This window comes from Asterias amurensis, chromosome 2 (assembly GCF_032118995.1).
Source record: "Asterias amurensis chromosome 2, ASM3211899v1".
In the NCBI taxonomy this organism is placed as follows: domain Eukaryota; kingdom Metazoa; phylum Echinodermata; class Asteroidea; order Forcipulatida; family Asteriidae; genus Asterias; species Asterias amurensis.
The window spans coordinates 7,823,076-7,847,482 of record NC_092649.1 but is presented as its reverse complement, the minus strand read 5'-3'; the positions used below and the strand labels follow the sequence as shown (position 1 = coordinate 7,847,482).

Genomic DNA, 24,407 nt, shown 5'->3' with positions numbered 1-24,407 from the left:
CTTGGAACGAAAGTTTCTTTCGCGACATGTCGACAGTAGAGGGCGTAAACTAAAAGCAATTATCTTGATGGCATTATTTTCTTGGCAACCGAGTGTGACATGTGAAGGCTGTCGTGCTTGCTCGAGATCCTTTTCACTATTTCCTTCTTAGCAAATTAAGACTTAATTTAAGTATTGAAAACCAGATGATTGGAATCGACCACCCAGGACATGCCCATCATTCACCCATCAAACGGAATGTCATGACTGTGTGTGTCTGCTCAGCAGTGAAATGGTAAACATGATCATATTGCAGTTATTGCTTCCTCAACACAAAAACTGCTGACGTGCTTGGTTGCTGGTAGTGGTAGCCCCACTTGTGTGGCAAAGGATAGCTGAATCCTTTCCTTTGCCACATAAGTGGGGCTAGGTTGCTGGTTACTGGTTTGTTTGGTTTACCAAGTGTAGAAAGTATTGGGCCATATTGTCGGCTTAGTTGGTTTTAACATATGGAGGAAGAAACTTAAGTCTTAAGTTATAATGATATTTCAATTTTTTTCATTTGTATTCAATCATTCATAGTTAAAGGATAACTCACTCTACAGTGTAACTTTCACTGAGCTGAGTGTAAAGTGTAACTGTCATGACTGCACTGTGAAAACAACACTATTCGAGACTGTCACTCAGTGTCAGTGACACTGACAGTGACAAAGTCACACTCACACAGGTGAGTGTCACTGTCACTGATTCTTAGTGTCGATATGGTCGATTAATAAATTTAAACCCACCATCCTACCAAAGTAGAGTCCCAAATGGTTGGTTTGGTTGGATGATGGAGGTTTTCTTTTTTACAATTAATTTAGGTTTCACTTGAATTGAAGGCTAATTGATAAAATTAATGTCGGTCACTTCGTACCCAACTCGCTTCGTATCCAAGTCACTTCGTACCCAAGTCACTTCGTAACCAAGTCATTACGGTTCGTACCCAAGCCACTTCGTACCCAAGCCACTTCGTACCCAAGTCACTTCGTACCCAAGTTACTTGTTCGTACCCAAGTTACTTGTTCGTACCCAAGTTACTTGTTCGTACCCAAGGGCCAAGTTACTTGTTCGTACCCAAGTCAGGTCATACGTTGAGACGAACGAAACAATTTGAAACAAACCTTTGTTTTTTTGGGGGGGTTTTCAAACTAAAATTGGGGATTCGTTTTTGATAACTTTCCGTATGGCGCCACCACTTTTTCACTAATTTTTACAAAAAGGGATATCTCATTGAGGTTATAAACTATATTATTTCATATCGAATGAAAAAGTGGTGGCGCCATTCGAAAATTTTTCCTTCGGTTTTTGTTATCAGCACTGGTTATAAAACAGTCACACTTTAGGAGAGTTTTTAAAACCGCAAATGTAGTAATTTCTGGAGGAAAAGCTTGAGTTAAAGCCATTGGACACTTTTGGTAAACACTAACAGTATTGTCCAAAGGCCCACACTTCGTGTATCACAACTTATATATGTAAAATAAACCTGTGAAAATTTAGGCAATCAATCATCAGAGTCGGGAGAAAATAACAGGAAAACCCACCCTTGTTTCTGCACGTTTCGCCGTGTCATGACATGTGTTCAAAATAAATCCTAAATTCTCGACATGTAACGAGAATTGATAATTGTTTTAATGTTTTCTCAAAAAGTAAAGCATTTCATGGAATATCCTGGTGTCATGTGTTTTCAGTAGGATAACAGGAAAATTGTTCACAATCAAAAAGTAAATATTTTTTTTTCAAATCATCTATCCAATTTTATAACAATAACACTTTCACTTCATGGTGTGTTGAAATTTTTTAAGGTTTGGTTTTACGTTGCGAGAGACAGTCCACTATTAACAGTGCTTATGCATGCACGACATTGGAGCAACGTCATATGTTTTCACACCTTTCATTGGTTGGTATTTTATTGAATATTCAGAAGCTAGTATGGCGTGCAAAATAAATCAAAAATATTATTCAATTACTACTTAACAAATTTAATTACATTTTTGTCCTAAGGCATTATGGCTACTTTATTAGAATCCAGAGATATCATAAGGCATGAAAGTAAAACACCCACCCCCCCCCCCCCCCTGATGCACTCACACTTCATAACAATCCGTTTTCCCCCATTTTAGACCAGTAATTTTTGGTTTCAGGAGATAAGAGACCAATCTATGATATTTTCTCTTTAATGTAGACTTAATATTTATTACGCTTATCGGAATTTATTACAGTATGCATGAGTAAATCAAAAAAAAAATTCCCCACATTTGCACACCATAGAATCCCAAATAGTAACCACCTCACGTGATCCATCTAGTGACTAAAGCAGAATGAAACTCAATCTAGCAGATAGTAATTTTGTTGTGAACTTTCGAGGTGGGATGATGTTTCTTTGACTCATTTGAATGTTGGCATAATAATGCACTAGTGATTAGTACCAAAAATCAATCATTTTATAAATGTTTGAGCATAACCAACGACAGGAAACTTTATTCTCAGCATGATTAAGCCTGATGAAAATACAGACCGTGAGTAAACTGCATAGCTTCTGTCACCGGTGCAGCTTGCACAATTTCGCGATAAACGGGAATCAAAGTTGGGGACCGAAAACATGTGAGGGTCGATAACGTATGACCCTACGATAATATTTCAAGAGAAGTCTTTCACCATTACCTTCTGTAAACCCTGTAAGTTATTTGTAAATCTGTGATTTTTTTTTTCTTTTTCTGTTCCGGAAGTGTATAATGGCTTTAAAGGCAGTGGACACTATTGGTAATTACTCAAAATAAATATTAGCATAAAACCTTACTTGGAAACAAGTATTGGGGAGCTGTTGATAGTAAAAAACATTGTGAGAAATGGCTCCCTCTGAAGTAAAGTAGTTTTCAAGAAAGAAGTTATTTTCCACGAATTTGATTTCAAGAGTGTCAGATTTAGAATTTGAGGTCTCGAAATCAAGCATCTGAAAGCACACAACTTCGTGTGACAAGGTTGTTTTTTCTTTCATTATCATCTCGCAACTTCGACGACCGATTGAGCTCAAATTTTCACAGGTTTTTTATTTTATGACATCTATCTATGTTGAGATACACCAAGTGAGAAGACTGGTCTTTGACAATTTCCAATAGTGTTCAGTGTCTTTAAACATGCCCTCAATGCGTGCCATTCTCTGTCGGACAAGTCAAAACTGGAGCCCATGACTCAATGAGAAAATCGCGTCAAACTCAAAGTGAAGAACATTAATTCAGCAATAATAATAATAACTGGACCCTTTTTTTACAAAGGTAGTGAGCTGAACATTCATTCTGATCTTCCTGCAAGTCGTTTTTTAATTACCGTGTAATATTATCAGTGTCGATGTCCACATGAAAGAAAATAATGAAGGCCGGCCACTTCTGCCAGAGTCAGACCATGGTCAGACAGTTGATGTAGGAAGTGACTTTGGTACGAAGTGACTTGGATACGAAGTGACCGACATCGGATAGAATTAGGACTATCTCTAAATGAGTTGGGGTGGTTCTGAAAAGAACCGTTGGTTAACTCTAGAATTAGGAAGACAATTCCTTATGCTGTACATGTAAAGGTAGTTCCGATAGCGTAACCCTCCTCCCGACGGCCACCGTTGGGAGGAGGGTAACGTAATCGCAACTTAAGTAAAGGAAGGGGGTTCATCATCCAACCCAGGTTGGACTCCTTCCTTGTATCATGGACGTCCTGTTTTTAAGATCAAGGTGTCCCTAAAGTCGTGGCAAATCAGTTGATATATGGCATCATTATTCTTTTTTCCAATTCAAATAAAAAGGCATACATAGTACCTCGAAAACAGGACAAGGGAGGATCTTGCAGTCAGATTACGACAGTAACTCTACCTGAGCTAATTGTGAAGTGTTCAAGTTGAGACCAAAAATAAAAAATTATGAGAAGTCAGCTTGGAACTTCATGTCTTGTCTTTAGTCAATGTTTCTAAAATTTGACTTTTACCTGTTTTCATCAATTTAATTTTAGTGCAGCATTGCACTTCATATTGTAGGATTTTATCTGTGAAAATCTGCAGAAGAAGAAATTATGGAGAGTATTGCTTTAAAACGTGTACATTGTTGTACTCGATGTCAACACAAAATAATCAATTTGTCATTAAGACATTATTATAAGCTAATTAGCTTATAATCAATGGCAATGCAAGTCCAGCTGTATGCATTATATACCAAATGTTTAATAGCCAGCGTGTTGTGTGTTGCTTAGTAACAGCAGTGCATCAATAGGCACTTATTAGTAGAGTGTGACTATTAAGTGAAGGCCGGCTGCGTGTGAACTATACGTATGAGGATACGTGTGCTTGCGGCGTTCCAGAAATGCTGACCTCTAGATCAATGAAAAGTGGATGTTTTTGCCATAATACAAACACTACACACTGATTGTAAACATACTACTATCACTATGTAGTATGTACGATGACTGTTCTATAATTTTACAAATTTACATGCTGGGGTTAGAATTAGCGCTAGAGTTATAGCCTTAAGGGTTATGAATAGGAAAATACACTATGTGGTATCAGAACATGGAGATGTCATGAAAACATACAGTGTTGGTGTGTCGGAACATAGGGCAATGACCCCATTTGTAAGTTAGGTTTGAAGAATGTCGGGTACATTTGGTAATGTGCATTGTTCGATTTGCTTGGTCACAAGTGCCAGCTTTAAGTTGAATTCCTCTGACTAACAATGTAGTTTCTGTGTAACAGTGTCCTTTTGCATCAGATAAATTTTAACACAGTAGTGTACAGGCCAGTAGAGCTATTGATTCTCACTCTACAGTTGTCCCTGTACAGCGTGTTGTTGTATTCTAACAGTTGAGTGTAATGTTGTCAATGTACTATTATGCAATGGTGTCATACAAATGTTCAAGGCTTACTGGCGTCAAGAGAAAAACAAACATGAATTTTTTTTATTGGGTCTGGAATGGTATCCATAAAAAGGGGGCTACACTTGTACACTATTTTTTCTGTGAATGACACGCGACCTTGCACCTGTTCTTATAAGACAGTTTCTTCATTCCTATTGGTCGAGAGCAACGGCTGAAACAGTTTTTGACCGAAAAGGTATTTATGAATGGGAATCAAAGTGTGTTGAATCGGTTTTCAAGTATAGGCCTCCTTGAAAACAGCCATCAATAATTCAAACTGAGCTCTGCATGCCAATTGAAAACAAATATTATGAGTGATTTTAGGGTGCTGTTGGATGTCAATGAAAGATTTTCCTTGTCATGCTTTTTTATGTAGCATGTATCAAAATTCTACACAAAATGTTCCAGTTAACTTTGCTAACTCAAAAAACGCCTTTTGCTGCTAAATAATAGCATTCAGTGTGCACAAAACAGGAGTCAGTCTGAATAAGTTGCTATGGGAGTGGTTAAGAATCTTAAGAACTGTGTATTATTGTTGATATGGGGTTTAACACAGAAACCAAGGACCTTTGGATTAACATGCCGTTGCTCTACCCTTTAAGCTATCCAGCCCTATCTGTGGTTGGCGATCTCTCTGTTTTGTCTAATTACAATGTACCTTTGGTTGGGGGTCTGTCAGTCAGAAGCCATGCAACTGCCGTGTAGCCAAGGATCACATATTGAATAAATACTACATATAATATATTTTTATGTATTTTTACTTTTTGTTTCCCACTTTCTTGATATAGTGCTTCATCTTGAAGGATCTCCACACGACGAGAAAAGTCACGAAGCAGGAATGAAAATGACAAATAGATCTTCGACACCCATGGTACTGAGAACTAATCGAAACCTGTCTCAGTCTTCACTGGAAAACCTCTGACTCAGCATTCTGAACAGTGTTCCTCGATCCATAAATGCACAAACTCGAAGACAATTTGAAAAAGGAAGCAAAGATGTGATCTTTTGATAAAAAGTATTGTAGAAGTACAGGCTGAAACTATTTGTGAAATCATTGTCACAGAATCCTGAATGAACAGTGTTCCTCGACCCATAAATGCACACACGTGAAGACAATTTTATATCCGAAAACAATGATGATGTTTTGATAAAAAACTTTGAAAGAAGTACAGGCTGAAACTGTTTGTGATGATGATCGCCTGAATATAGATTGAGGAAAGCGCATCAAGATGGGGTCGGCAGTCAGGAGGTACCTACAGTGCCAGTGTTTCTTCAATGGGCTGATGGAGTCCGGAGACAAGGAATGGAAGAAACAGAATGAGAATAAGAACGCCATGTATGATCTAATCTACTTCAGTGGTCAGGGGAGGCTGGTGGAGAGGTAAGACGTGGAAGTGTCGTTGCCGAGGGTTACGAGCACCGAATTCAAACTCTGGTGTTTCTGATCAGCAGAGTGTGGGTTCGAATCCCTCGGCTGTGACACTTGCATCCTTAAGCAAGAAGCTTGACCATTGCTTCGTCCTTCAGATGGGACGTAAAGCTGTTGGTCCAATGTGTTGTGTAACGCATGTAAAAAGAACCGAGTGCACTTATCGAAAAGAGAAGGGGTTCACCCGGTGTTCCTGGCTGTGGCTGCTGAATGTTGACACCCGACCAAATCCTCCAAAAATTCCTACACAGTATGTAGTCTGATTTTGGAGGATTGGTGACTATTAATATTGGTTGTGAAGCCGATGACTCGCTGGAAAAGCAAACTTAATCACTTGTATAGCCAAGAACCCAGGAAGTTAGAGGAAAACCCAAAAAATATATTCTAGGGAAACCCCACGCCATCGGGTACTGACTGAAAACCCAATCCATATGGTGTCCTCGGCAGTATTTGAACCGGGGTCCTAGAGGTGGAAGGCGATGAAAGATGCCACTATGCCAACCCAAACACCCAAAGTAACTGCTCAAATTTTGTTGTTGAGGTACAATTAGCCTTGTTGAGATACGGTGGACACCATAGGATTGGATTTACCCAAACCGAATATAGTGCCATCATAATGTGCCCCCATATCTTAAAATAGCTAATAAAGTAGAGAATCTGTCTCGGCTCCATGGGAAGTGTACAGCTCTGGGCTGCCTTGGCGCTCAGAAGGCATATTCAAACACGCATCAAGCCCTACCCTCAAGGGCGGGTACCCATTTTTACCACTTGGTGAAGAGAAGCAATAAAAGACACTGAACACCTTTGGTAATTGTCAAAGACCAGTCTTCTCACTAGGTGTATCTCAAAATAACAAACCTGTTAAAACTAGAACTCAATTGGTCATCGAAGTTACAAGATAATAATGGGAAGAAAAAAAAACACCCTTGTCACACAAAGTTGTGTTTGAACAGCTGACATGTCAGTCAATTGCCATGTTCCCCAATGCTTTAACCAACAAAATGTGAGTCGTGTATTACTGGACCGTACAGCCATAACGCACTTTTCAAAACAATGAAACAAAACCAAGTACCACACAACCAAATCATTGAAATACAGTCAAGTTCCTTCCAATATGTTTCAACAAAACTATTGAACTCTCTTCCCAACCATGTCAAAGACTGTACCACGCTAGAACAATTTGCCTTGAACAATAAAGGAACACGTTGCCTTGGATCGGACGAGTTGGTCTATAAAAAGCGTTTGAAAACGTTTGTTATGAAATGCATATGGTTAGAAAGATGTTTTAAAAGTAGAATATAATGATCCACACAAGTATCACTCAAAATTGCACGGTTTTCCTTTTACCTCGCGAACTAACACAGTCGGCCATTTATGGGAGTCAAATAAATGGCTGACGGTGTTAGTCGACGAGGTAAAAAAAACTTTCGAGGCATATTTGTGTAGATCATTGTATTCTAATTTTACAACATCTTTCTACCCATATGCATTCTATAACAAACGGTTACAGAACGCTTTTCAAAGACCAACTCGACCGATCCAAGGCAACGTGTTCCTTTAAATTTGAACTTAAAACCAATCTTTTTAATTACAGAACTGATCTAGTATAGAGAATTTGTTTTATTATGGCTATTACAAGACCTGCTTAATATTATTGATATTAATAATATTTTGTATTTGATGATTATTTCCAGCTACCGTAACAGGAAGAGTGACGCAGAGTTTCAAGAGCTGATCCGGAAGGAGGTTGGACCGTACTTATACAACAATGGCAATGGGAAGATGATTAATGAATGGGACTACATCCAATATCGGAAGGATACTGTTGATGATAAAAAGGTACGATAACACAAAAGTAATTTGATCCATTAAGTTCTGGAGCACCCCTTCTTTAAAGCCATTGGACACTTTCTGAACAGAACAAAAATTAAAGGTTCACAGATTTACAAATATAAAAGACTTCCCTTAAAATATTATTCCATGAAATGCTTACTTTCTGAGAAAACATTAAAACAATTGTCAATTCTCAATATCGCAGAAACAAGGGTGGGTTTTACCAAAAATTTATCCCGACTCCGATGACCGATGAGCCTAAATTTTCACAGGTTTGTTATTTTATAAGTTGTGATACACAGAGTGTGGGCCTTTGGACAATACTGTTTACCGATGTTGTGCGATTGCTTGAAAGCCCCTCTTTCAAAATATTTCTTGAAGCAAACATGTCTTCTTCCTCTTCTCCACTCCGCAGAAGAGCATCCTGGACTCCATGAGCAACCAGGAACTGATGCAGGAATTCCACGAGTACCAGCAGCAGGCCATCAATCGCTTCAGCGAGCACAAGGCCGGCTGGGACCTGTCCAAGCGCGGAGAGGTCGGCGAGACCATACTGCATCTCTGCTACCTCAACAACACCAAGATGCATCGAGACATCGCCCGCTTCCTCCTGGAGGCTTACCCAGAACTGGCCAACGACATCTACGAGGGCTCAGATTATTACGGTGAGTGCTCTCCATGTGCCTGAGCAAGTTTGTGACCAATATTCAAACCAGTGTCTTAGCCAGGAATTTGGAAAGTGGGAGTGCAAACTGAAAAAGTGGGAGTGCAACCTAAAATCACTACAAAAAAATAGAAACCTGTGGGTAGCACACAACACGAGCGCCCAGCGCCAAGTCTGTCTCACCCCCCCCCCCCCCCCCCCCAAGGGCCGTGAAAGCATTTCTGGTACCTATTTCTGTTACAAGTAAACTATTTTGATTTAGTTTTTGTTTTGTTTTCAACTTGAAAATGAGAGGCTTTAAAGCACAGATATTATAAAGGTGATCGACGTCCACTATACATTATTAAACTCTATAAAATGTGTCTGGGTCAATAGGCCAGTTCAAAGCAGTTACTTGGACCATGGAGCTTGGACCCATTTAGCCTGAAATGATTCAAATTCATACAAATAATGCAGTACAAGTTTGCTGTCAACAAAATATTTTTTGGCATGTGTTACTCTTGATACAAAATTTTGCTTAAAGACTTAAAAAAAAATGAAGAGGTATTGAAGAAATTCAGAGTTATCATTTACTAATGTTAATTTTCTATCCATTCTTGTCCATTCGATTTCAGAACTATAGGCCTAAGGTCAAGAAGCTGATAATAGTTTTTGTATTTAATTTAAACAAATCAATTAATTAATGTAAAATAATGATTCACACAAGTATTTGCAACCAATCAAAATGCCAAGAGTGATTTACATGTACCATAATTGTTTGATCATGGTAATTTTCCTTTGTATGTGTTTAGGTTTCATAGCGTTTAAGTCTTATAGGTTGTTTAATTGTTGAAACTGGGTCAAAGGCAATTTGTAAACAGTCTACGGAGAATAAAGAACAAACAGTTATGAAAGACAGTGCCATTTAAGTAGTTCCACTGGGCAAAAAAAATAAATTTGGGGGGTCTATCCCCCCCTACAGCAAAACCGACTTGAGATTTGAAAAGAAACATGAACCAGTTTTTGAACCTTTCGAGCGGAAAATAAACATCGTTTTGTCAACTGCATTAACACCCAAGAGATGCAAACATTGAAATCCAAAAAAGTCTTGATGTTTCAACCAAACTCTACAACGAACAAACAATGTGCCCTTGAATTTCTAGAAGGAAAAAAGATCTTCATGTTTGCCGCCGTCGAGTTGGGAAAAACTGCGGAACCAATCTACAAAGCAACTGCAGAATGTATGCGGTAAAAGGTGCACTGCGCCGCGTGTTACTTAGTTACCAATACTGACGTCATAGTAGAAAAATCCAGAGCGCGATGGTTTGTAGGATCGTGGAGATGAGATTGGTACCTAAAATAATCTGAACGAAAACGCGTGTGAATTCGCCTCTATCATACCACACGTGCATGGAGTTCATGCTGCCTGCTGATGACGGTCGATGACGACGACTGACTGTTAAAACGAAGTCTGCGTGTCTCGCTTGCGTTGTGTAATTTGCACGTGCGTTGTGTAAAGTGTGGTTTGTGCGTTGTGTTTTGTGTGGTCGCGATGTGGTCAGTGTTTTCAAGGCAACTTCGAGTGATTGTTTTATGGTTGCGTCGTTGAAATTTTGATTCAAAAGGAAGAAGGAAATCTGGTAAAACCAAATCTAATTTTACTCACTGCTGTTTAAACTGTTGAACAACAAAAAAATAATAAAAGAAGTTCAGTAATTTTCACTGAAATTATTAGACAGCACGGCTTCACCCAAGCCGTGCATAAAAATGTTGCCCGTGTTTTCAGCCCAACTGGCCGTGCTAACACGGCGTGCACGGCTCGCTAGCTAACACGTTGATTCAAACATTTAAAGGCACTGAACACGCTTGGTAATTCAAACACCAGTATTCACACTTGGTGTATCCCAACATACACATAAAATAACAAACCTGTGAAATGTTAAACCCATTTGGTCATCGAAGTTGCAAGAGAATAAGGAAAGAAAAAACACCCTTGTTGCACATTTTTGTGTGCTTTCAGATGCCTAATAAAAGGCTTCAGGCCTGAAGTCTTTTGATATTGAATTACCTCTTTCTCAAAACTATGTTACTTCAGAAGGAGCTGTTTCTCACAATGCTTTATTCTATAAACAGCTCTCCATTGCTCGTTATCAAGAAAGTTTTTATGCGTATAGTAATTTTTAGTAGGGACAAAAACTGGTTATGGTTCTTGCTAACAGTCATTTTTAGTAAGAACAAAAACTGGTTCTTGGTTTTTCTGTTGAAATGTTTACTGAACTTTTTATATTATAACTGTCTGGGCGTTTTGTGATGATTATACAGAAATTAGTGTTTTTTAGGGGGTTAAATGACATCAATTTTTTTACTCCTTACAGGGGAGAATGCACTCCACATGGCGATCGTTAACCAAGACATCGAATCGGTCCGATTCCTCACCGGCCAGTACCACGCCCAGCTGGACCAGCGGGCCACTGGACGTTTCTTCCGGCCGAACGACCTCAAGGATCCCAAGCAGATCAAGCTCAAACCATCCAACTACGAAGGGGAGGTTTACTATGGGGAGTACCCGCTGGCGTTTGCGGCCAGCGTCGGAAACACTCAGATCTACGATTACCTGATCGAGGAGAGTCTGAAGAACAGGTCTGGGCAGGGGCACGTCAATCCTAACGCCAAGGACTCATTCGGAAACACTGTGGTACACATGGTCATCATCCACAATCAGAAGGTACATGTACTCTTTAGTTTATCAAGCCTTTTATTTCTGTCAATATTGGCATTTCGCAAAGCAGTTCCCCCTTTACAGTTAACCTAGGGGGTGGATTTCACAAAGAGTCAAGACTAGTCTTAACTTGAGTTAGGACGAGTAGTGTTGTAAGATATTGGTGAAAGTTATTGGAGGTCTCAAACTGCCGTGGGGTGTTGAGGCGAAATGTGATAGATTGTTCTTAGTCAACTGCTTTCTTGGAAAATGGAAACGGAAGAGCAGGGAATGCCACTGTGTTGTAAATCGTCATTTGAAACACATCAAGCTTTTATTAATATATACATGTAACCATCTTTATTGAGGCAACAAAACCAAGGTTAAACAAAACGTTGAAACACATTAAGAAACATGTTAAATTTGCGACAAAAACATTTTTACAAAAACCAGGGGAAACGAGTTAAAAGGCATTGCGTAAAGTGAAACTTTTTTTCTTTTCTTTTTTAACTGGTGTTTGGTAGTCAGTAATTGTTCAACTTTGATCTCAATTCTTCATCCTTCTTCTTCACCACAGCTGATGTTCAAACACATCATCCGTCAATACAAGATGCCGGCCAACTACCACATCCCAAACAAGGCAGGTCTGACCCCTCTGGAGCTGTCCTACCGACTGGGTCGCAGTGAGCTATTCACCAGTCTACTCGACCTGGCCAGTGAGACCCAGTGGGCACATGGGAACCTGGCCTACGTCGCTTACCCATTGGGCATGCTGGATACTATTGGGGTAGATGGACACCAGAGTGAGTAATATGCCTGTGATTTATTTTTCACAGAACTCGGAAAATACAGAGTATACAGTGCTTTATATTCATCGGTGTAAGGGTAAAAGCAAATAATATTTGCATCCCTGATGCAAATTTACATCTGTTAAATCGTTGCGGTACCCACTGCTAAAAATATCAGATTTAAATTGCCTCTCACTTCCAGGCTAGCTCTGTGGTCCCCAGTGGTAAGACATCTGGGCCCTATTTCATGGCTCTGGTTAACAAATAATCGACACTTATGAATGCAGGGAATTCTAGAATTTTCACAGGTTAGCTGGGAATTTTTGCGTGCTTACTCAACTAGGCATTCTTCACTTGCACAGCTAATGCAGAAATTTTGCGCCTAAGCGGAGAACTGTGATTGTAAGCGCAAACCTTGTCGTTAAGCAGAGCAATGAAATTGGGCTCTGCTCTAGCAATGCAAAGGTCGTAGGTACAAGTCCTACTCAAGTGATTTGCCTGTGTTTACAGAACCCAGGGAAGTACTGAGTACATGTATACAATGCTAAATACACATCGGTGTACGTAAGGGTAAAAACAAAAATTATATTCTTCTTCATCCTCAATGCAAAACTGACATTCTCTTTCTCCTTGGCTGTCTTCAAAGTTGCAACATTTAAATTGGTTATTATACCTTTTCGTTTTGTCTTTCAGATGAACATTCAGCCCTGCGAGCAATAATCAAAAAGGATGATCCCTGCCATCTTAAGATGCTGGAGGGGCAAGTCATCAACCACCTGCTACAAGAGAAATGGAAGAGATATGCCCGGGTAAAGCCTCCTTCATGTTTTATAGTTGCATGACCCGGGGTCGATTTCACAAAGCCAATAAAATCCATTGTAAGACAAATTGTCAGTATCACCATAGTGATTTGCATTGTGGCATCACACTTTACTAAGCAACTATGATTGATTTGCAGTTACGATCATTCTTAGCTTTTTGTGAGGCGCACTTTCTCTGTATATTATTAGAAATTACCCGAGTTCGATGTTCTAAATATGCTGGTACTAAGTAAATTGATATACCTTCCTATGCAATGTGCTTTATAGGTAACAGTATTGAATTAATATTTCTGTCAACGACCACCATTGTTGTTTTCGTTTTCCACTGCTAGTATGCTTTTTTTAAATGCCAATTTTGTTGTATTAATGTTGGAAGACGACAATGATCGCCTCCAAAGAAGTGGAATATATTACCATGGTATCACAAAACACTATGGCAAATGGCACCCTTGGCTTGCCCGCATGTTAGTCAATGGGAGACTTCTGGGACTCTAGCATTCCAAAATTTTCCATGTCTTCATTCATATATATAAACTTTTTTAAAGGAATTTGTTTAAAGGCAGTGGACACTATTGGTAATTGTCAAAGACTAGCCTTCGAGGTTGGTGTATCTTGACATATGCATAAACTAACAAACCTGTGAAAATTTGAGCTCAATCGGTCATCGAACTTGAGAGATAATAATGAAAGAAAAAACACCCTTGGCACACGGCGTTTAGATGGTTAATTTCGAGACCTCAAGTTCTAAAGCTGAGGTCTCGAAATCAAATTCGTGGAAAATTACTTTTTTCTGGAAAACTACGTTACTTCAGAGGAAGCCGTTTCTCACAATGTGTTATACCATCAATCTCTCCCCATTACTTCTCACCAAGAAGGGTTTTATGCTAGTAATTATTTTGAGTACCAATAGTAATTACCAATAGTGTCCACTGCCTTTAAAGGATTTTTTTGTACGTTATGATTTCAGGGGCGATTTATCTTCAAGTTTATCTGGGCGTGTTTACATTTGACCCTCCTGAGTACTGCCGTCAACCTGAGACCAGAGACAGATTTACTTTCAGGCGATGATGTTTATACTAAAGTGAGTCTATATGATACTTATGTTTTAGTACCTCGAACTCCAACTAGCCCAAAACTCTGTTTACAAAGAGAGGATGGATGCAACTTAAAGGAACATTACAGAATTGGTTTTTGCAAACAACACAGTTGCTGGCAGTGTAAGCACTTTATGTATCAACCAAAATTACATAAACTGACAAACCTGAAGAAGTTTGAGATCGACCGGCCATCTGGGTCACGAGAGAATAGTGAAAAGCCGGTTACAAATTTTGCATTGCATCGATGCCAAAACAAAAATGAATAAAATGCTCACTGAGCGATAAACTCCAATTAGATTACGTATTTCTCATCAAATATGACATTTCAGACAGAAATATTTCGAGGGATGTTTTCTGCTATCATCATCAATAGACAGTGTAAGTTTTATGTAAATCTGTGATCTTCATGATTTTTGTTCTTACCAATTCTGTAACGTTTCTTTAAGCATAGGCTTTTTTTATTCATCCAAAAATATATAGCAATACACAATGAGATCATGATTAATTTGTCATGTCAACAAACATCAACACTTCAGCACCAACAAATAATTACTGGAATGCTCTCTCACGAAGTGTGGCAGCGCAAGCCCCTTTAATAAGAAACGAGGTATACACTAGTGTGGAGAGAGAAAATTTTGCAACCAGCCTCACCGGTATTGGGATTAAAGAAAATCAACATGATTATTCATTTACAGACTTTTTGACAATATTTGGGGTGTTTTGCCTATTTCAAATTAAGTAATTTACTGATGAAACTTACATTTTTATTTGGTAAGAAAGGGAGGGATCACGACATTTTGATTCACTGAAATTACATGTAGTATCTTTGAATGATCTTTCCAGATGCGTTACATTACGGAAGTGTGTGTGATTATCGGCTGCGTAGCTAAGAGTTGTGTAGAGTTCATCGAAATCCGATCCAGAGGGTCCCTTTTGGATTATATCAAAAGCTTGGTGAGTTTACCTTTCGTTTATTGTAAACTGTTTGATATATTTATTCCTTTATAAATATAGAAATATACAATAGAACTAACTTGTGAAAATTTCATTTCAAAAGGTTTTTAGATATCACCAAAAATCTGGAGCAGTTATGTCAACGTAGGAAGAGTAATCCGTAATTGCAATACACAATCTGGGAGATTTTACTGTATGGCTTCTCAGATTCAAATTTTAGGGTGAAAACAGTTATATCCATAACCGTATATTTTTTCAAAGTGAATTGATTCTCTAAATGTTTTATACTATCGAAACTTGCTGTTAGGCTTCTAACCAAGTAAAAATTTGTATTATCAGCCGTCGATTTCACAAAGAGTTAGGACTTGTCTTATCTCGAGTTAAGATGAGTAACTCATCCTAAGTTAAGATTAATCTTAAGGTCTGCATGCTACAGTGCAGGGTTGGGACTCGTCCTAAGTCCTAAGATTAGTCTTAAGTAAGGAAGAGTTTTGTGAAATCGACGGCTGATATTATTGTTTTCTCATACCAACAGTGGGTTTTACCCTTCAAAGGGCTGTTCATGTGCGCCATCTTAATGTTGTATATCTGCATCCCGTTGAGGTTCCTCGGACTCCGTCAGATGGAAGACATCATGCTGATCATCATCATGCCATTCTCATTCTCCTATATGCTGTTCTTCTACAGGTAGGTCAACAAAGTCCCTCGGGTTCACACACGCAAGTGCGTGTACGCCTGCAATAAGCCTTTTTGAGGTATGGCGGACGTTATACACCCGCGTCACACGCCGCGACTGATGCCACGCTCACCATGTTTGTGGTCATTAGGTTAACGTGTAAACGCCGCGTCACCTAAAATGCGCACTTCACTGAATAACATACGTTCTATTTCTATGGTCAATACGCACAAATTTACCACAACTTTACAGTGTTGTAGCATTGGGTCCGCCATATCTCAAAAAGGCTTATTGTGGATCTCCTATTGTCCCTCTTTTGTTTATATATGTATGGTAATGTGTTCCAGTCTTTAATTACTGTTTTAGGTATGAATGAATAGACCCCCGGAATTAATACAAATATGTTTGAGAGTCCCTCACACGGTCAAAAATACGGTGCATTCCCTTGCTTGTTAACATTTTGAAGAGTTAAAGACAGTGGACACTATTGGTAATTGTCAAAGACCAGTCTTCCCACTTGGTGTATCTCAACATATGCATAAAATAACAAACCTGTGAAAAATTGAGCTCAATTGGTCGTCGAAGTTGCGAGATAATAATGAAAGAAAAAACACCCTTACACACGGAGTTGTGTGGTTTCAGATGCTTGATTTCGAGACCTCAAGTTCTAAATCAGAGGTCTCAAAATCAAATTCGTGGAAAATTACTTCTTTCTTGAAAACTACTCCACTTCAGAGGGAGTCGTTTCTCGCAATGTTTTTTACTACCAACCTCTCTCCATTACTCGTTACCAAGTAGGGCTTTGTGCTGATAAATATTTTGAGTAATTACCAATAGTGTCCACTGCCTTTAACATGCTTGTTAACATGTAACAGTATTTTTGCACCAACATGACAATATAAATATTTTCTGCCCTTCATGTCTCACAGAGGCCATGAGAAGCTGGGGCCGTTGATTGTCATGATTGGGAAGATGATGAAAGGTGACATCAGCCGATTTGCAATCATCTACATCATCTTCATCATCATCTTTGGAGAAGGTAAAGTATAGACATTTATTATCATCGTGCAATCATCTTGATTCGTTTCCATTCAAATCCATTCAAATCAATGTAAATCCACAGGCAGATCATTCAGGTTGGATTCGAACCCATGACCTTTGCCTAGAGTAGATGTCTTACCACTATACCACCAAGCTAGCCTGGTGGCTAGAGACAGTTCGAATTATATGTGTTAGCAGCAGGTTCGGCAAAAATTTAATACAAAGATGTTATTTTTGCATCCGGGATGAGGAATACACTCCTGTGGATTATTTTTTTCATGTATGGGTGAAACCAACTTATTCTTGATCCCCGATGCAAAGTTAATATCTACAAATGTATTACATGTATGCAGGTTTAAGTTGTGTATGACATTGCATTGAAGATGCATTGGTCATACACTTTTCTTTAGTCACATTGGGAGGTTGCCTTTCATGATGGTGTACATGTATCTTCTGAAGACTTGCCATCCATCTTTGATTCTTGTTCATGGTTACTCGCATCTTAAAGCCATTGGACACTTTTGGTAAACAGTATTGTCCAAAGGCCCACACTTCGTGTATCACAACTTAAATCGGGAGTCGGGAGAAAATAACGGGAAAACCCACCCTTGTTTCCGCGCGTTTCGCCGTGTCATGACATGTGTTTAAAATAAATCCGTAATTCTCGATGTCAAGATGTGATAATTGTTTTAATGTTTTCTCAAAAAGTAAAGCGTTTCATAGAATAATATTTCAAGACAAGTCTTTCACCATTACCTTCTGTAAACCCTGTAAGTTATTTGTAAATCTGTGAACTTTTATTTTTTTTCTGTTCCGAAAGTGTATAATGGCTTTAATATCTACAAATGTATTTTATGCAGGTTGTGTATGACATTGCACTGACTAGATGCACTGGTTATACACTTTTCTTTCAGTCGCATTGGGAGGTTGCCTTTCATGTTGGTGTATCTTCTAAAGATTTGCCATCCATCTTAGACTCTTGTTCATGGTTACTCACATCTTAATTTAAATATTTTAATATCACATTTAAATATTCTGATTTAAATTTTCTTTCCTTTCCAGCTTTTTACTACCTATTTAAAGAAGCACCTTCTGAGAGTTCAAGTGATTTTGACACGTGGTACGGGTCCTTCATGATGGCTTTCCTTATGGCATTTGGTGACTTCCCCGTAAGTTATAAACAGTTTGATGTAGCATTATTGTCAAGAAATTTGGGGAAGGGGTCGGAGATATTCTGAGAATGATTTCTTTAAGATTTTAGTAACAAATATACAGCATTTGCAAATATCTAGGCCCAATCTCATAAAGCTGTTCGGCAGAAAATACTGCTTTACAAATTTCTTTGCTATGCAAAAAATGGAGTGGGCACCAGATATAATAAAAATAATAATATCAAAGTCTTATATAGCGCACGTATCTACCAAACAAGGTACTCAATGCGCTGAGTATAATACAAACTCACACAGAAAGATAGGTTATTGCAGTGATGAATTCTGAGATCCAATTATGTAGCACCTTTTAAGGGTTTACAAGGTGCTACGGCACATCCAGCAGCCACAGCCAGTAACACCGGGGCGAACTCCTTCTCTGTTCAATAAGTGCACTGGGCTCTGTTACATGCGTTACACAACACTACGGACCAACGGCTTTACGTCCCATCCGAAGGACAAAGCAATGGCTAAGTGTCGTGCGTAGTTTTTAATTTGAGCATGGCCTCACTCTGGAATTATGTCACACTTGCCAACAGGATTGAGGAAAGCATGCACAAAAAGTCTCTCTCGTAAAAAGAAAAACAAAACTATCACCATTTGGTGTTTTTCAAATTTGTCCAACACAGTATGAAGTTTTTGGTGAATCTCGCATCGGATGGCTGTCCAGAACCCTTTTCTTTATCTTCATGTTGCTGTTGCCGTGGTTGCTCGTCAACATGCTGATTGCCATGATGGCCAAGACGTACCAGCAGGTGGAGGTGAGATCCAAGATGGAGTGGAAGAGACAGGTAAGATTCCCAGAGGTTGGAGTTTCGAGAACACTTTCCATCTTATAGTGTACTTTTTTTACTTGCAGACCTACCTGTTGGGAGTTATATCGCATTTTAACTCATTCTGCATTATTTCTTTTAGCATCTTTCTATTGTTGTCTAATGTTTTTAATGTCTGTTATAGACTTATTGCCCAAATAAAAAATAATAATAATGATAATAACAATAATCACAAATTTCGTGCACAAAAGTTACTGGCCTGACATTTTTACCCTAGCAGAGTCTTTCTCTGACACAACCAAACTGTTGTGGTGATGATCATGTCGCATGAATTGGGTCAGTACCTGGCCCAGTAATAAGCATACTATGTAGGGTTCAGGATAATAGACTTTACTGCAGGCCCGACGAGGCCAGTGATTTTACCATCTAGCCAGTAAAAACTCATGAGTGGACACGCCCGGCGGTCTTGTGTTTTGGTTTGAATGTTGACTTTCAATCTGAGACGGGCATTATTTAAAATCCATTGAGCGTTGAAGAGTACTTGCCCATAATACAAATGAAATACTATAAATCTTCTCTTAAAGCTTGTTCAAATTAAAATAGTAAGAATGTTAAACTGTGTATGTAGTCCTGTTCCTTATTCATTCTTGTTTTGTCTTATTAAAAGAGTCTGGGTTCCATTACACAAAGAGTTAGGAATAGACCTATGAGAAATTTAAAAAAAAAATTAAGGTTAGTCCTAAGTTAGGACGAGTAACTCCGTTAAACTTTTTGAGCTACAAGCCCAGTGATCCTGTGGATTCCCTTCTCCCCCACCCCAAGTTTGAGCACAGTAATAGTTATTTGGGCCTTCAGTCCTCGGTCGTCTGCAATTAAACAACATATTCAAAAGTATTTTAGAAGATTAATACTAAACTTTGTTGGTTTGTTTCTTCTTTACCCTCCAGTGGGCAATGCTACTCCTGAACATCGAGAGATCCATCTCAAAAAGCAAACTGGCCAAGTATAAGAATGCCTACTCCACTGAGATGCGCATCCCGTACAACGACGCCCTCAAGAAAGGCTTGCTACAGGAGGAGAATATGAGCAAGTCAGGAGGGACAGTGGTGATGTGCCCTGATGACGCATCACAAGGGTGAGTCCAGGGCCCATCTGTTCAGAGCTGCTGAAGCAGAAAACAATCATCTGCTACTTAAATTTGCATCGGGGATAAAGAATATTAATTTTGATTTTACTCTTACACCAATGTGTGTTGAAAAGCATTGTATACTCAGTACTTTCCTGAGTTCTGTGAAAAAAAAAACACAGGCAAATTACTCGGGTGGGATTCAAACCCACAACCTTTGCAATTCTAGAGCAATGTCTTACCAGCTAGACCACCGAGAGTGCCCGGTAGCTTGTGGATAGTTTTGGTTCATTGCCCTACAGTTCAGTATTTGTTCATATGTTGACTCTAGTAAACTAGCCTACAGAAAGGGTACCAGGCTTGTTATGCTAAATTATTGGGTATTTTTTTAATACAGCGAGGAACCTTCCATGCCTAAGAAGGGGCGTCGCATCATGTACAAGTCTTGGAAGAAGGATGACATGAACGTGCCCCTCGTGCAGATGCGAAAACCAGAGAGGGCAACTGAGGAGCACATGAGCGCTGGGACAAAGAAAGAGTACATCTGCCGAGCGTTGCTCATTCAGACGGTCCTCCCTAAAAGCAGAGCGAGAGCTTATAGAGATGCTGTAATCAAATGGAAGGTACATTTCTGATGAAATATTTTTTGCGATGAAATCTCATGTTTTTTTATGTAATAAGTAAGTGCTACCATTACCTTCTTGAGTTTAGTCTGTCGTCAAAGTTGCAAGATAAAAATGAAAGAAAAAATGCCCTTGTCACACAAAGTTGAGTGCTTTCAGAAGCTTGATTTCGAGACCTCAAATTCTAAATCTGAGGTCTCGATATCAAATTCCTGTAAATTACTTCTTTCTCGAATACTACATTACTTGAGAGGGAGCGGTTTCTCACAATGTCTTATACAATCAATAGCTCCCTATTACTCGTTACCAAGTAAGGTTTTATGATAATAATTATTTTGAGTAATTACCAAGAGTGTCCACTGCCTTTAGATACTCAGAATCCTCTTTGATTACTCAGAATCTTCTTTGATTTTGAAAAAACTATTTGTGAGCTTCGAGAAAATAATCACAACTCATTCATTTTCCAGGGTGCTCTTAGGAAGGTCATCCGGGCAAACACCAACGCCAAAGCTCTCCTGTTGACCTCCAGAGCCAAGGCGGAACGTCGCCCTCGTGGGGTCCGTAGCGGATCACGCCCATCCGTCGTCCCCTCTAATCCCTTTCAGCAACCATTTAACCCAATCCCTGAGGAATCAATTTCGACATCAGCGGCGACATCACAGGAGTCGGAGAAGTCACATGATCAGGAGAGTCAGGTCGTCAGCGGTAGCCCAAGGAGACTCCCTCCATTGACTCGGACGAAAAGCCGATCCATCCTTCCCCCGGTAGTTTAATGTTTGTTAACCACAGGTAATTTTTCTACAACTGGGCCCAATTTCATAGAGCTGCTTTTAAAAGTAGATAAGGGCAACATTATTTTGTTTACCAGCCAAACTACCAAGTCACGTGTGCAATGTGTGATCATTCTGAGACTGTATTTGAGTCACACTGCAGCGATAACAAATTGATAACGATCACGACGCAAAGAGAACGCATTCTATTGTTTGAATTGCTCCACGCAGAATACGCCCACGCTTATTCAACCAAGGCGAGGACGTGCATTTTTAACGTTCTCATTATCGGGACCTGTGTGACCGGGCCTTAAAGCAGGCTTCCCCCCTACTATTTGTTCTTTGATGGAACATGTGCAATGTTTCCTTAAACAGTCTCATATTTGGGTAATTTTTCATATTAAAACGATGTCATAAAAAGCAATATCTATAACACTGATCTTTATTTTTGTTTTGTTTATATTTGTATATTATTATTGGCTGAATCTGTTAAAAGCTTTACAATGTATTATTATTCAGATCAGTACAGTATGTTTAAAAATTATTACTTTTTTTAAAGCAGGACTTGAGAAAGCGCAGAGTGTACAGTGCTTATCACACATTATAGGGTCAAAATTCATAGTAAATGTTCTTTATCCATGATGCAATTTTTCATCTATGGAATACCGAGTTTATCGGTATATGGGTTTAAATGTTTATATTACTTATACCTGATGCAAATTTAACTTAAGTGTTTAGAACAGTAAATAAGGACATACACAGCCTCTTACAATATTAATGAAGATTATGTAGGAAAATGAAATATTTTTAAGTGAATTTTTTATTCAGCAAATATGCAATGTGTGTGAAGTGAACACTAAGAGTTGTTTGAAATATGTATTAATTTTTTTGTAATAATCTTTATAACAGTATAAAGCATTGTTGAGCATCTTAAAAGATGATACAATGTTTAAATCTTTGCGTAAAAGCTCTGTTCAAATAATTATTAAACTGCTAAAGAAAAGAAATGTTGTGTTGATTTGAGGCACATAAGCACCAATTAGGTTATGTTGATGTACTTAGGCTTAATACATACTTTAAAATGATCTTTTTGTTTGTAGACATTAATTTTTAAAGACACTGGACACTAATGGTAATTGTCAAAGACCAGTCTTCTCACACTTGGTGAATCTCAACATATGCATAAACCTGTGAAAATTGGAGCTCAATCGGTCGTCGAAGTTGCGAGATAATAATGAAGAAAAAAAACACCATTATCACACGAAGTTGTGTGCTTTCAGATGCTTGATTTCGAGACCTCGAAATTAAATTCATGGAAAATTACTTCTTTCTCGAAAAGTACTCCACTTCAGAGGGAGCCATTTTGCACAATGTTTTATACTACCAACCTTTCCCATTACTCGTTACCAAGTAGGCACTAAGGTTTTATGCTAATTATTATTTTGAGTAATTATAGTGTCCACTTCCTCTAATACCAAGAAGTTGCTATTATACATGCACCAGTAAAGGTTTGGGTGCAACCATATGTGGTTCTCTTTTGGCATCAGCTCCGAAAAGAGCCGGGCCCAATTTCATGGCTCTGCTTACTCTGTGCAAAGAACCAGCACTTGAGGAAGTGTATTTCACAGTATTAGTTTTGGGTTTTTTACCCATACATCGAAACACATCTGTGTATAGTTAAAAAAAAAGAATTAATATTCTTTATCCCCGATGCAAATTTAACATGTATTTCACAGGTTAGCAGGGAATTTTGGCTCAAGTACAAGTGTGTACTCCACATTACTAGGCCTATTGCGCTTACACAGCTTGCACAGAAATTTGCCGCTTGCACGTAAGCGGAGATTCGTATTCGTAATTAGTGCAGAATTCGGCAGTAGACAGAGCCATGAAATTGGGCCCAAGTGTTTTGAAGAGTATACTCTGCTTGTCTCCAGGGGACTGTTTATATGTAAAGTTGAACCCATAGAATATATGTAATATTAGAAAGCAAGATCATAGCACTCATTATTCAAACACACAAGTGGGCTGTTCAACAATGAGCATGAATCACTATATGCCTATTGGTAAATTATGTGTACATGTAGATGACCACCTACAAAAATAGTAGGAATGTTGTGAACTGGTCCATGACCTTTGTTATACCATACGATGGATCAGCGCCATATTCTCAACGGCCGGAATTGCTTCCTGTCGGACCAAAGTTAGTTTGGTATGCAACCTCTTGTTATCTTATAAAACTCTTGGCTGAACCTTTTTGTGAGCAGTCTAGAAATTGAGTATCTACTATAATATCTTATTGTGCCTTCTTTTAGATCTATGACTGCCTTTATGTGAAAACGGGTAAATTCATCATTTTTGTATTGATGAACAAAACTAGAATTAGCTGTTAGGCAACTTTACGAACCAAAATGCAATTACGATTAATGACCTCACATTTTACCCAAGCAGTGTCATTCTCTCATAGCCCGAGTGACACTGCTAAGGTGGGCTATTACTCACATGTTTGCCTTTTAATGTTTACTTAAAGCCATTGGACCCTTTCGGTACAGGAAAAAAAAAAAAAGTTCACAGATTTACAAATAATTTACAGGGTTTACAGAAGGTAATGGTGAAAGACTTCTCTTGAAATATTAGTCCATGAAATGCTTTACTTTTTGAGAAAACGGTAAAACAATATCAATTCTCGTTAACGAGAATTACGGATTTGTTATAAACACATGTCATGACACGGCGAAACGCGCGAAAACAGGAGTGGGTTTTCCCGTTATTTTCTCCCGACTCCGATGACCGATTGAGCTTAAATTTTCACAGGTTTGTTATTTTATATATAAGTTGTGATACGAGAAGTGTGGGACTTGGACAATACTGTTTATTGGAAGTGTATAATGGCTTTAAATCGAAACAAATACATGTACATAGCTTAATGACTGGAGGGTCCACCTAGAGCAAAATGAAACTTCAAACTTTGTATGCATTGCCATTCATGTCAAATGCAATAACATGAAGCTTTACCTCT

At 38.7% G+C, this 24,407-nt stretch overlaps 1 protein-coding gene across 2 annotated transcripts; it reads left to right on the top strand.

Annotated features, from left to right (window-relative positions):
• The first annotated feature begins 94 nt into the window (after positions 1-94).
• LOC139953502 (transient receptor potential cation channel subfamily V member 6-like) lies at positions 95-24,323 on the top strand. Of its 2 annotated transcripts, none has more exons than XM_071952934.1 (16): positions 95-274; positions 5,700-6,292; positions 8,035-8,179; positions 8,589-8,838; positions 11,192-11,541; positions 12,092-12,317; positions 12,996-13,111; positions 14,091-14,204; positions 15,064-15,174; positions 15,710-15,861; positions 16,780-16,889; positions 17,954-18,060; positions 18,729-18,890; positions 19,820-20,007; positions 20,396-20,621; positions 21,089-24,323. In XM_071952934.1, exons 2-16 carry the CDS (start codon positions 6,141-6,143, stop codon positions 21,392-21,394), a joined length of 2,715 nt encoding a protein of 904 aa, XP_071809035.1. In that variant the 5' UTR covers positions 95-274; positions 5,700-6,140; the 3' UTR covers positions 21,395-24,323. The 2 variants fall into 2 exon arrangements, with proteins under 2 accessions (XP_071809035.1, XP_071809043.1); XM_071952942.1 differs by lacking the exon at positions 95-274 and adding an exon at positions 1,867-1,918.
• Positions 24,324-24,407: the final 84 nt, after the last annotated feature.